General features: G+C 43.3%; 1 protein-coding gene across 1 annotated transcript; it reads right to left on the bottom strand.

Moving 5' to 3' along the window:
* Positions 1-1363: 1363 nt before the first annotated feature.
* On the bottom strand, positions 1364-14170 carry DDX6 (DEAD-box helicase 6). Its single transcript, XM_074162362.1, has 13 exons — positions 13707-14170; positions 12154-12217; positions 11578-11682; positions 10198-10327; positions 9538-9684; positions 9205-9299; positions 8330-8452; positions 7732-7860; positions 7285-7401; positions 5667-5730; positions 4660-4761; positions 3747-3926; positions 1364-2451 (listed from the first exon to the last, which is right to left on the bottom strand). Exons 1-12 carry the CDS (start codon positions 13904-13906, stop codon positions 3751-3753), a joined length of 1452 nt encoding a protein of 483 aa, XP_074018463.1. The 5' UTR covers positions 13907-14170; the 3' UTR covers positions 1364-2451; positions 3747-3750.
* Between the last annotated feature and the right edge of the window lie 255 nt (positions 14171-14425).

A 14425-nucleotide genomic window follows, 5' to 3' on the forward strand; every position in this document is an offset into this window, starting at 1 on the left:
ATGGCACCGGGCTAACCTACCGCAAATCCAAGCAGGGCACACACGCCTGACTCCACACTGCTATCCTGTTCTTGTTACGTGTGTTGTGCGCCCCGGTAAGATACAAAACTTTTATTTACATTTTCCATGTCTTTGTTGCACTAAAGTGATCCCTCTTCTGTCTCTCTGGAAAATCATAAGCTGGCTGCAGTACAAGAGCAAGATTTTACTTTTGGTCAAAGTTACCACCCACAAACTCCCACCCCCCACCCCCAAAAAGCACCCCAATATTGTTTACATTTAGTACCTGCCAGTCAGATGTAAGCTGTGTGGCTCACAGAGTGTCTGTGACCAAGCTCTTGAGTTTGTACTCTAGTGCAGCATTTGCTACAATTATGGAGTCGCTGCTGACAAAACGAAAAAAAAATTCCAAACACAAAAACCTTTCCATCTTGTAAAGTTGTCAGGAGGCACCTGGCTTCTATTTATGATGCTCAAGGAAACGGAGGGGTAAGTCCGCCTCGTAGTTCCAAACAATTGTACTCGAATTTAAAAAAAAAAACCGGGGCAAAACAGGGAGAAATTAAGACAAGTAATTCCTGCCTCGAAGGTAAGCAAGCGTGGTGTGAGTGCAGCATCTGTATACGCAATAAACGACTGAGCCAAAGGGACTGCATTCATCCAGGTGCCTCCTGACGGTGTTGGTGAACAGGCTAAAAGGGAATTTAAAAAGAGTACGGTTTTTGATTTGTCTCACTCCTTTTGCCTGTAGATCAGGCCAAACATCAAGCATGTTGGGAGGGGCACAATTTAAAGCAACACTACTTGACCCGAAAGCACTTTTCAGCAATATACAATGCAAAATGACAGACAGCAGTTCATGCCAAAACAGAGGAGATGGCAAGCAGCTTTCTGCAGCTTCTGACATTAACAGGGTTTGCCCTCACCTGCTCACGAGTCTGTACAGAGGCCGCTCTGGGCAGAAAATGCACAATGCTGCAGGAAGTAAATCAATCCCATAAAGCTCCAGAACTGTCAAGTTTATGCATGTAAATTGGTTGTCTACGGTTTCTCCTAAACCCAAATCCACGCCTTATGCAAATACTGCTCAGCAACTCTGACACCCGCTGGATTTCCCTCGCGCCATGGTGGAACACAGGTCACGGCCCCCTTCAGAGCTTGTAGAGTTCCTGAAGTTTCTAAGGGGGAAATCAAAGAGCATCTCCCAACAGGTTGAGCTACGGGTTTTGAGGCCTCCCAGCCCCACAAGTCATCTCTTCCACACGAGCGGCACAGGAGGGTGTTGCACCGGAGCAAACCCACCCTGACAAGGGACGCTTGTGGAGGCTGCTCTTCGGGGAGGTCAGAGCACTTCTCGTCTTTTAGTGTTGCAGAAAACTGAGCCCCTCTCATCTTTAGCTGCTCCCATAATCAGTCTAATCCCTTTAACCCCAGAAACCTTCATCACAAAAGAAAAAGTTATATATGAACCCAAAAAGGAAAAAAAAAAAAAAAAAATCATATTTACAAAGTTTGTACAATATACACATCTGATTTTCTATGGGACACACTGCACCAGAGGAAAGAGGGCCATGGCTCTGAAACAAGTCTACATATCAAGTGCTGTAACTACTAATGGAGACTTATGGAAACCAGTCTTTAGTGTTCTGCTAGAGCATAGGGCTTTTCTTATGGCTCCCGCAAAGGACAACAGGCTACTCTTTCCTTCTGGAGCTATGATGCTGCACCTAATCAGCCCAAATTTTAAGTTGGTTTTGTTTTAAATACAGGTATTTACAGTGTGGGTGAACTGCAGATGCATATCAACTCCTCCAATTAAAAAAACAAAAGTTGAAGAAAAAAGTATTACCAATACGTTTCACCTCCCAGCCCTGGGCTTGAGTACTCGGGGAGGAGGAGAGGGGGAAAAGAGGGGAACTTTGACCTGAAACCAAAAAACGGCTGTTGATTCCTTGGGCTGTGTCGGAAAGGTGATATTCTGAATGGTCTCATAGCATAAGGCACTTTGCACGAATAAGTAACAAGCTCTTTAGCTTAAAAACAGATGAGTAACCAGGGAGAAGTTGAAATGCACTCAGTCGATGGTTGAAGAATTTGAAATCGCAGACAAGCTCGTGTTCGTCAAGATTCTTCTCTTTTCAGGGTTTCTCTTCTTCCCTTGCTGCCCCTCCCACCGAAAGAAAAAAAAATTTAAAACCAGCAGTTAGTGCAACTAATGTTCAACCAGCACACAGTGCAAACAAGTGGAAAAACAAAAAGACATTCCTCCTTTTATCTTCTTTCTTCCTTGCTGCCAAATTTAAAAAGAAAAAAAGGCTGAGCTCTTTAGTCTTCATAGTTCCGAAATGAAAAGACGAAGAAAAACCCACAAAGAGAAGGGTATCCCCAAAGAAACGATGTGTCACAGATCCGGATCAAAGGGCTTCACCTTCTGGCATGTGTAATCAAAGCCTAAAAGAAAACAAACCAAAAAAACAACCACAACAGCCACAGTTAAATCAATTCTATGCAAAACCAGAACGTAAGCAACGAGTCACACTGCCTACGTAACAGCTCTGGAGAAGGAAAGGGCGTTTGGAACAGCTCGTCCTCAAGCACAGCTTCGCAGAGAGAGGTGCCGCTAACGCGCTACCACACCTACGGAGCACAACCACCTTCTGGTTCCTTGTTCTTTAAGAAGCGGCAAGGTCACGGCGTTCCCCTTAAGGAAGCCACCCAAGAGCCTTTTCCAAGTTCATCGCCCGGGGATTTTTTATTTGTATACAAAACATGGAGAAAGCTCAGCCAGCAAAGCAGAAGCTACAAGTCAGCTTGGCGTGACCGGCTGGGGCCATCCTGGAGTGATTTCAAAGCAGGGACCCAGGTTCATTTTAACGCTATCTAGCAGTCTGGTTCTGTGGCCACGTGGGGTTTTTTTGTGACCCGAGAATTTCAGCAGCTTCGCTGGGATCCTTTTCATAATTCACAGTCTCTTAGTACACAAAAGAATGATTTACAACCCAAACCGTACGGTGTCTGATCTCGCACGATAGAGTACCTTAACTAAAACTAGATCAAGCATCATCCTCTTGCTATTTTGCCTGACTGCAATCCAGGGTGAGTCGTCTTCTTACAAAAGGACTCGGCTCAGCAGCTCTTCCTCAGACAACGACCAGAAAAGGCAAGCTTAACACGTTGTCTCGGACAGTGAAACTTCATTTTCTCTTAAAAGCTAGGTAGACGACCTCAAGTGGCAGCAAGGCTGAATTACAGCTTTGTTGCCTACTGCGTTTATTTGCACGAGTTGTGTGAACCACAGGATGCAAAAGATGCAGCGCTTTCAGCTGAACCCGTTCCTTCTAACCGGGGAGGTGCTGAGGCTCTTCCGTTGGTGCTCCGTTCTCAAAGCTATCCCTTTTCTCCCCTCACCGTTTTGAGCACCACCTTCCCCTCTGCTCCTCACCGATTTCTCATTTGAGTTAAGCAATACAGAAAGAATTCCTTAGGCTCCCCCTTTCACCCCTATTTTTGGTACCCTAGCATTTTGGTCAGCGTTTCAGTTTAAACAACTAAAAATTACTCATCCTCCCAGCTTCAGCACATCCACGGAACTCCTTGCACTGACAGTCTGCTTCAAACCCTTGTTTTCACAGTCAGGGCCTCTTCAGCACATCAGTTTCCCTCTTTCCCTGCAGTAACACTCGCACATCGGCTCTTCTTTCACCCAACCCGACTTCTGTATTTCAGGAAGGCGCTTACATACGCACATGTTTACTGTTTCTCATCTTCTACAGGTTCGCTGTGGTATTCTGCCACATACAGGCTCTTGTCAATGTTGCTCGGTATGGGTTTAATTTCGGTTCCCAACTGCTCCTCAATACTTTTCAGGTTGAATCGATCATCATAGGTGATCAAGTTGATGGCCAGGCCAAGGTGACCAAAGCGACCTTGACAAAAATAGAAAGTAGTAATTAAAATAGAAAGACTTAACCGAGTAATAGAATGCTGACTGAAAAAGTCTGCAGACTATGGAGTTAACACCACTCTCTGATGATAAAGGCAAATCCAGACCTGCCACAGGTCGCTACGGCCTTCGCATCAGTTTTCGGTACGCAGTTTCGTACCGCTGTAGGAATAAGAAACGCCAAGAGGTTCAAAATGCTCCGAGCAAACCTTCTCATTAATTACCAACGAAAAGTCTTCTACTACTGCATTATGCACATCCAGCCCTTCTTCCACAACAGAGTTCTTGAACAAGCCTGAATTACAAAATTCAAGTACACCGAGTTCCTTTGTTTACTGCCTTTCTTAAGGGTATATTTTGCCAATGTCCAGACATTACAAACGTACCTTGGAGCACCCACAGAAGAAAACTACACTTAAGGCACCGCGGAAGCTAAGTTTTCAGCATAGAATTTTCCCAAACTGCAAACGGGAGCGTCGGCAGTCTCCCGAGATTAAAGCAAAATATGTCTAATGGCTCAGTTCAGGCCAGTTTCAAGAGAACAGCCCTTTATTCAGATACGCGTGCGGATAACGATCTGAGGCGATACCCAAAAATAAATCTGTCAGAAAAATCAAAGCTACCTGAAACGATTCTCAGAGACGGTAATAAAAAGCAGAAACCAATTCAAGCTTAACAAACGTCACGGTCATCAGCAAAGTTATTTTTCGTCTCACCTGATCTGCCAATGCGATGGAGATAAGTCTCTGCCAGCTTTGGGAAATCAAAGTTTATCACCACATTCACAGCTTGGATATCAATACCTCGGGTAAACAGATCTGAAAGAATCCAGGTCACAAAAGTTAATTTCAGTGAGATCAAACGCTGACAGTGTTTAGGGTGGAAAGATTAACAATGATTAATTAACATTGGCTTGCACTAGTTTCCAGATGTAAGCTTCCTTTGTATCAAAGACAGTTTACGTACAATTCTGTTATGTCATCTTCTTGCTCTTTATCCATTATAAACATGAATACAAGAGGGACCAAAACACCAGATCTGCACATTTATACCAAATAAGTAATTAGCACAAAGCTAGTTTTTTCCACGGTAGACTATTTCTGAGCAGGTCTTCTTATAGAAGCACCTCCTCACGCACGACCGTGCGTTGCCAATCTCACAGCGGATCTGAGAGCTGAACTACATCCCATCACCTCAAGTATTTTTATTCTGCTTCTAGTGATTTTAGTTCAGACGACCCAGACACACGTAGTGATCGGCCACGGTACTGCCCAAACAGGTCGTACAACAGAGAACTCGATCATACACAGCCCAATCAAAGCTATAAAAATATTTAGAAAAGATGAGCAACAAACATTTAAAGAATAGGCAAAACTTACTTCCTCGATTCTAGTCGCAGTTCTACCTAGGTTTTGTAAACCTTATGGCCCAACAATTCAGAGAGCACTCACGCATGAAAATATAGAGAAAACATAACTAGTGCATAGCATACTATCACTAAATGATTTGTTAGAAAGTTGCACCTTCGCAGTTTGTCACAAAAGACAAAACCTACATGCCTAAGGGAGTGCTGCACCCTGCTACACGCAGGCTTGGCAGACTTCTTACCAAAACACGCTGGTTTGCTTTATTACAAATCCAGTGATCTATCACACCTGGGCTAATGGCTAATCCTCTTTCTATCACAACCTTTAGAAACAGGAAAATGTTTAGGAACTCTTACCAGTGCAAACAAGATTGCGGCATAAGCCATTTCGGAAATCGTGGAATACACGATTGCGGTGCTCCTGAAAAAAGTATGTATGCGTGTGAACAAAGCAAAGGAAAACAAAGCAAACGACTAAAACCAACAAACAGCTGTGACTTTCAGGTATAGTCAAGTTACAACCACTGAATTTCAATCAGGTGAATTCCTCCTCCCCCTCATCATTAGAGAACAGCCGAGTCCAAGCAAGCTGCTAGTACGTATTTTTTAGCACTTCTTGCCCTCATATTCTAAAGAATTTGTCAGAGGGGCCTTTGGTACCACTTTTAGACAAAGATACTTAACTGACAGTGTTTTAAAGCCTCTCAGAGTTGCATCAAAGCCATCTCAGAACTGGAGTATCTTAAGTTACAATTACATGAAACACACATCAAGGAAGTTTAACTAATATTTTGACTATAATCTGCCCCCAGCCCCCTGCCAAAATCCAATGCATGTTTTATTCACTCCCTTAAAAACTGAAGCCCGCAGAAACTTCACGTTCCAGTACGGAGTATTGTTCGCTACCGATTCGGAATTAAGGATAAGGCGAGTCTTGTGTCTGTCTCTCACAAGCAAGTCGCTTTGGACCACAAAAAGGTTAAGTAATATCACTATTAAGAAGTGAAATTAACAGCAGGAACGAACAAGTTGAAGGTTTCTGCACAAACATACCCGCACTTGGCCACAAAGATCATCTACTGACTGATGAAAAGCATACAAAAATCAGACCTCAAGGAACGCATTTCCACATCTCTCTGTTCTCAATACTGACACCGCTTTTATTTTTGCTTAATTAATTAGTGGTCTGATCTGCATATGGCCCAGCAAACATTGGCCTTACCTGTCAGGTCCATGAACTAGGTTTCCTCTAAAGCTTTCGTTTGAATTTATTCTAGCTTACACATAAAACGAAAAAAAAAAATATTTCAAAGTACTACTGGTTTACATGCATCGCTTCAACCATCTGACATCTTTTAGTACACCTGCTGAAAACAAGGAAATTACAAATACGAAGCCGGAGGACACGTGAGCTAACATACAGTTAGCAGAGACCTCTGCGCCAGCAAAGCCGCCCTGGCGCAGAGGTGCTCGGTCGCCATATACCAGTCGCAGGTTTCGCCACCGAGTTGGATCAAAGCCACCTCCCTGACTTCTCAGATTCCCCTGCAGTGACAGCACTAAATTTACTGTCTGCAAAGCCACACGGGGCACTCGATCAGCTGAATATTGGGTTTTTTGATGCTTGTTTTCAGTGAGGCTCGCTTTTATCTGTGTCAGTTACGCCACGCGGTGTACCACGGCTCCCCGTGCTGGCAAAAGCGAGGCAGCAGCAGTCAGAATTGTGCCTCCCGGCCATGGCCCGTGCTTACAATGCACTAGTTTACCTGACCTGAAACGCTCTTACGTACCGGCTACACCAAATAGCCTAGAGAGCGGTTTAAGGAAGGAGGAAAGGGGTGTCTAAAAACAAATCGACAGCAAAGCAGTACACGTTTCAGTTTTCAAAGAACATTCAAATTTAAAGAAAGCAAGAGACTTGATGCAGCAAAGCTTGGGGTGGTGCGGAATAAACGGCTGTTAACTTCATACTCACCTGCCTCATTTTAGCATGGATATAGAAGCAGGAATAGCCCAGCTGGGAGATCTTTTTGGCTAGCAATTCAACCCGTTGAGAGGAGTTGCAGAAAATGATCGACTGGTTAATCTGGAGCTAAACATATAAGTAGGGTGCTCAGTAAATGCAACGTTTTTACTAAAAAATGATCTAAGATGTAAGTCTAAATCTCTTCCAGAAAGACAGCAAAGCAGGTATGCTGCTGGTAATTTACACAGTATATATTTTTGTACAAGGAGGGTAAAAATTAGCAAAGTTCTGTAACACAAAGGTGCAGGATAAGAAGCACGCATCTTTAGCTTTATCTTATATCGTAAGATTAGCATATTGCTGACAACAAAAAAGTGTCCCTGCCACCTCAGTCTTACTGTTGGTTCCGAAAGGAAAAAAGCTTCTGTATGTTCTCGAACCAGCCCCGCTGCTTACCCTGGAGAACAGCGTGTTGAGGCAGTGTACTTTCTGACGCTCAGTTACGTAGGCATAGTACTGGGTAACTCCCTTCAAGGTCAGCTCCTCCATCAGATTAATCTCGTAGGGTTTCTGCAAATGGGAATTCTGAAAAATAAAGACAAAAATAAAGCAGGCATATCTACATGCGAAACAAGGTAAGTACTTCCCACCCTTTGGCACATTTAACTTCCTCCGTGGCAAGGATGCGCTCCCTAGCCACTCGCTCTTCGTGCTCTACACAAAACGGACAGGGTGGGTAAAATTTCACAAAGGATCACTTATAAATGTGAGGTGACCAAGCAGGCCAAACAGGAGCACCCTCTGGCAGCAAATCAGGGCAGATGGCACAAAACTGATGTACCAAGCGGAAAGCAGAACCTTGTAGGCAAGAACCGTGCACACCTAGCTTTCTCAATAATGCTATGGCGGGTCAAAGATTTACACCGAGTTAGATTAAAACAGTGAAGCTTGGCTGCATTAAAAAACTGAGCACTGACAGCTATACACCACCCGTTCACACACTTCCCGTGCAATGTCACCACCATCAAAGGTACATGAATACGTCTGCACTCACCATGAACTTCTGTACACTCAAAGGGAAAGTGGCTGAGTAGAGCAAAATCTGTCTGTTTTTAGGTAGCGTGAGAATAATGTCTTCCATTATTTGAACAAAATCTTGAGACAGCAACTTATCTGCCTGTAACAACAAAAGTAATGAAGAGCAAGTTAAATTAACGGAGCAAGAATTCAGTCTTCTGGTAGTACCACATTGCTTGGAGCGGTGGAGGTGAGAAACAAACCCCAAACCAAAACACCGGGAGTATTCTACCTGCCCTTATGATGGGACCGCCCCCTTTGGAGCACACACCACATTCCAAGAGATATGCGATTTAGCTGCTGAAGACAGCATTCACCGGTAAAAGAAAGTTTACCCTCTCCTGGTTTTCATCGCTTTGATTTAAACAATCAAATTCAGGAAAAATCAATGGAATTTAAATTGAAAACAGTTATCTGGGTTCCTATCAAAGTCATCCAAGAGCTCTCACGCAACTATTTTCTCAACCTCCCACTCAGAAGCCCGTATACTATTGCCTGCTCGTCAGTTTTATAGAATTAACTGGTAAACACAGCTCGCTCGTTATAAACTGAAATCAAATTAAATTAATTCCTTCATTTCAGAATAGACCGTTATTCTATTTTTCGGGAATAGGAAAGACGAAAGGAAAGACAAATCTTCCTAGGCTGCTTTCTTAAACGACGCACGTGCAGAAAAATTCTTCTGCCAGAATACCTTCTCAAAAATACCGAGAAATGGATGAGCTATATAACCTCATCGTGTCTCTAAGCAAAGTTTGATTTGTTGCTGTGCGTAACGAGCAGATTCGCCGAGACACATCATTGCTTTGACTTCGTGTTAAAATCCCAAAATGTTTAACACAAGCAACTTGCCTCATCCAATACTATCATCTGGACATGCTCAACTTTTGCTACTCCTTTCTTGATGAGATCGAGAATTCTCCCAGGGGTAGCTATCACCACATGCACTGTAAGGTTAGAAAGAGCAAAAAAAATGGTTAAGGCGACTAAAACACAGTTTCTGGCATTCACGGCCACGTGTCATACGAACAATTTGAGAGAATAATGACAGCATACAAACAGCGAACAAGACATACTGCAGTCTGTTCTGTAACAGGCAAACAATAACACCAAGCAGAAATTCCACTGCTACACTGCAAAAGACACGAACAAACAGCAACTGTAGCATAGCAAAAGTGCTCCAACCTGTATCATCAAGCCTCATTATGTCATCTCGCAAATTGGTTCCTCCTGTTGTTGCCATCACTTTGGCACCTCCCATGTGTTTGCTGACTTGGATACAGATTTGACTGACCTGCAGGGCTAGTTCGCGGGTGGGAACGATCACCATTGCTGAAAGTTAAAAGCATCAGTGTGAATTACCAGTAACACGCTGTATCTTAAATACTAATCCTTAGAGGAGACAAAGCCTTTATGAAAGCTACGCTTCTACGGTTCTGGAGTTCCACTCCAGATACCCTGAATGAGACCTAGAAACTGCTTATGACAAGGCAAATTCCGTGCAAAGGTTCTCCATCCCTTGACATTCCCTCTGCGCAAGTACCCCAGCCAGCACACTCGCTTATTACTCCAAATCTGCTTTCCAGGGCAAGACTGGCCCTGGAAAGTCCAGGTCCAGGAAAGTCCTAAAGTCCAGAAGATGCCTTCCGTTTCACGCTCTTGAAAGTGACTGTGGGACTTTTAAAATTCCACCTCCCCTGCACCACTCCCCGTTTATTTCCTTTGAAAGTACAAGCAGATAACCAACACCGCTCAATGTCGTCGACCGGTTTCACATTCGCATCTGCTACGTAGTGACCGATACCATTACCTAGTTGCAGCTAAGCGAGATCCATCTCAACTCACCTTGTATGTTGTCCTTCTTTAAGTCTAGTCGTTCAAGTAAAGGAATGAGGTAGGCTCCACTCTTGCCTGTTCCGTTTTTCGCTCTAGCCAAGATATCCCTACCAGATAAAGCAATGGGGATGCTCTCCTCCTGAAATGCAAGGACAGACAATGCATGAGCCATCATAAGCCATGCTCGTGGAAGAGGCTGGTCAAATTTAACTGTCCTCGCTAAGAGGATCACGTGCAATCAGATTGTTTCATTAACAGAATACCCCGCAACTGCAAGCATCGCAGACTCGCAGCAGGAAGGCGTTAAACCTATCTGCTCCCCAACAAAGCAAAAGCTCCGCTCTCCGTATACCGCTTAAAAGTCCCTATCTTGCCTGGTCATAAGAGAACCAGGAACCACGTACCACAGGAAGGGTAAACCCATACTGACGCGTTAGGAAAAAAGTGAAAAATTATGAAAAAAAAGAGACAATGACAGTCATTAGCAAACTCCTCCTATGGAAAAAGAAACCCACCTACACCTTAACATCAGAACCACCTCAGCCTGTGTAATTCAAACCCGCATGCTCCTCTGATATACTTCTCATACAATCAGCAGGCCGTCCTTTTGAAACTTCAGCCATTCAAACACAGGCCCCAAATATTTTTCACTTTACTGTCTTTTACAGCAACATCTAAAGACCCCTCGGCCTTTTGAAAAGGCGGCATGCTTAGAATCTGTTTCAAAGCAGAAAAATTACCCAAGAGCCATTGCTTTCTCATGCCTTAAGAAGATAAAGTACAGGGCTGTGTCAGCTATAATCCTCCAAAGAGCAATTAAAATAGAGTTCAACCTCCCCGCTTCCCTGAAGTTTACAGATCAACAGTTCTTCACAGACCAAGCCTTAAAAGTAAAAGCAAGATGGGGGGACAGATGGGGGGACTTGCTAACGTCCCTCTCCCATAACCTCCATTACTCTCCTTTCAGTTGCTTATGAGAAAAAAGCCAAAACTGTGCGATAACGCCATGGTTACATTTGTAACAACTAAAGGTACGCAGCCTACGGTAACTCTGTTTTCTAGAAAATTTACCGTACGGCCCTGTTCTCACTGGGACGACTTACGTGAAGGACGTTACCGAACAGAGGGTTAACACACTAACGCCTCTAAAGGCGAAAGGAAAATCCAGGTCTCTAAAGCGTAAGCCAGTCCCATCTCTAAGTTACCCATTGCGTGACTGGGTGATTTAATCGGGTGTTAGAAATTCTCACCTTCCTCAAAGGGCCACCAAGTTCTACCGTCCACAACCCCAGTTTTTCCCAAATCATGACATGAGCACCCAACGTTTAAGCATGAATAAGAATTTCAATAAATTAAATGCTGCTTGCAAGTACTCTGTTTGTAAATAACCTGAATAGGAGATGGTTTCTCCCAGCCCATTTCAAAAATTCCCATCAGCAACTCCCGTTTCAAACAGTAATCTTCAAACTCGTTTCCTTTTGTGGAGGTCACGTCCTGAATAATCAAAAAAAGCAGATCCATAAGATTAGGTCATACAACCCGCAGCTGTAAATTGGTCTGACTCAATGAAGAGACTGCCTGCGCAGGAAGGCCACAAAGCGCGTTCCGCTATACAGGAGTCCCACTAATCTGTGCAATGCCATTCAGTGGAGGAGGAAGCATTAGCTTTCTCAGAACAGTACCGCGAACATATACTGACATCTTTCGATCAGCCTTTGCAAGAGACACTGACAATAATCACTCCCGTGCTGTAACATTAACAAAGTAAGAAACCCTCAGTAAGCTCCGTTTCTGAGCTTCCCCAGAGAAGCATCTCTCCCAAGCAGCTGCAGCACAAAGTACTTCTTCATTTAAAACAGCAAGAACCGAACTGCTCTGGAATCTTTGCTTCGGATAAATATTTTCCACTGATGCTTCTCCCACATCTTTTATTTAGTATTTATTCTACAATTCAACCACCCTTACCGAAGTTTTGATTCTCAAATCCTTTGGAGGGAGTTTTAAAGTCTTCTTCCAGTCATCACCAGGTCTATAGGAAAAATAAAATAAATTAAAAAATCAGGTTCAATAATTTTATGTTGCATTTTGTTTCCATCGATAGAGTGATGAACATGTAATATTTTCACCTCCTGAAAGCTAAAAGCGCCTACACGTACGAGCTCAAGTCTCCTCTGAGCTAAGCAGGACGCAACAGGCAGGAAACTGTAAACAGAGAAAAATCAGCAGTCTGCCAAGCTCACAGACAGTTTGTGAAATCTGTATCCAGTCGTGATTCAAGCCCCATTTTTAGGGCACTGAATCAATCCAGTAGAATGCAGATTTAGAACTGCGCACTGACTCAGTCACACGGCAGAAATTGGCTATAATAAATCCACATGAGAATATTTCATCACATAAAAGGAAAAAAAAAAATCTCTTGCCCAGGGAACATCCATTCTTAATCCGTAACGTGAGAAGATAAAAAACACTTTTGGGGAAAAAATTAAGTAAACACACGCTCTACTTGTTGATCAAATGTTGTCTTTTGCTCTCAATGAGATGTAGACACCCATCCTCTCTCGAAAGCCACCGTACAGAGGAGAGTAAATCCTTCTCTTCCCCAGTCCCAGGAAATCAAGAGTGACTTTCGATGAGTTTAACTCATCAGTTTCATGACAGTAAACCATTTTGAAGAAAAAAGAAAGAAGGGAAATGAGTTAGGCAAGCTTTAAGAACTAGAGTATTCCATTACGCACCCTCTGACGACAGCTAGCATTTCCTTTGCAAGTAACTGAGTAGCAAAATAAAAGTGAATGTTGTTCATGGGGAGGAGGAACCACGGAGAAAAAAAAAAAAATAAGAAAAGGAACACGTTACCATACCATCCAAGTCTTTTACATCTTTCAGGATTTCCAACCAGCACACTCATGCTCTATTAGCACACTGCCAAACCCAGTTTGATGGCGGGAGGCTATCACAGTGGTACGATATTATCTCGGCTAAGGCTATGATGAATTAAAGCCGAAGCATTACACAAAGGAGAGCAAGCGCTACTATTTAAGATCAATGACAAAAGATAACCAACTTTAAAGAATTTCTCACCGTGAGAAAGAATTGCAACAAACAACTGAAAAGCATATACAACTGGACTGAGACTAGGGGGTGTTTCCTCCTCTGGCTTAAATTTCGGTTCAGTTCCTTCCCACTGCCCAACTTCCCTCTCAAACAACTCGCAACGAGCAAAGAAAACAGGATGCTGCTGCTGTTCAGTGGGCTACCTCTGAGAAGTGGCTACATGCTCTGAAAAGCAAAGCGTCAAATTCGATTTTCACAACAAACCCATTACAAAGATCACTGTCAGAGAGAAGATTGCATGAGAAAATATAGCCTTCTTTTCACAGTGCCCATCACAGGATACTTCTAACAGCCAGTGTCATAAAACAACAGAAGATGACTTTTTAAATACGGGAACCCAAGAAGACTTTCCCCACACGTGACTTTTAAACATTACTTTCGTGGCAGCCGATACAAACACTTACTTAATAGCGGTGGTCATACTCTGTGCTTGCTGTTGAGTGCCGTTATTGATTGTGTTGGCGTTTTTCAGCTGGTTCATCTGTTGCTGAGTTTGTGTGCCTCCACCTCCGGGGCCCCCGCTGGGTTTTACCGGGCCTCTCAACTGCCCATTCTGACTGGATAGACCCATTATAACAGGGTTCTCTGTTCTGGCCGTGCTCATGTTTTTATTTTTAAAGATGTCTTTTTAGACTTCAAAACTTTGAAAGTCAGTACAGAAACTGTAATAACAGTTTATTAGACTCTCCAAAACGAAGAGATAAATAAGTCTTGCTCAATATATGAGTCCTTTATTGCAATGCAGGCAAGCACCTGTAAGTCACTCAAAAGTAAAGTAGTAACTTGCTCTGATGCACTGTGGATCAACTTTTTTTTAAAAAAAGCCCTCTAACAAAGTTGAGTTATATCAGAATTCACTCGCTTCAATCTGAAAGAGAAGTAGACGAAACCAATTAGCACGTTGGCTTTCTTCTACATAAATCACGTCAGTTTACCTTTGTGTTTTAAGAATCACTTCTTCCCGGGCAGCGTGCAACAACGGTACTTGCTTTTCTGTTTTCTCAGTGATAACTACCAAGACACACGTAAAGCTTTTTTCCCCTTTCTATATAGCTGCGCCCACCACCTCCAGTCACCAAAGATAATTTTCTAAACAGCTGTACTTTTAGCAGCCCTTCTAGTG

This window comes from Numenius arquata, chromosome 22 (genome assembly GCF_964106895.1).
Source record: "Numenius arquata chromosome 22, bNumArq3.hap1.1, whole genome shotgun sequence".
Taxonomy (NCBI): domain Eukaryota; kingdom Metazoa; phylum Chordata; class Aves; order Charadriiformes; family Scolopacidae; genus Numenius; species Numenius arquata.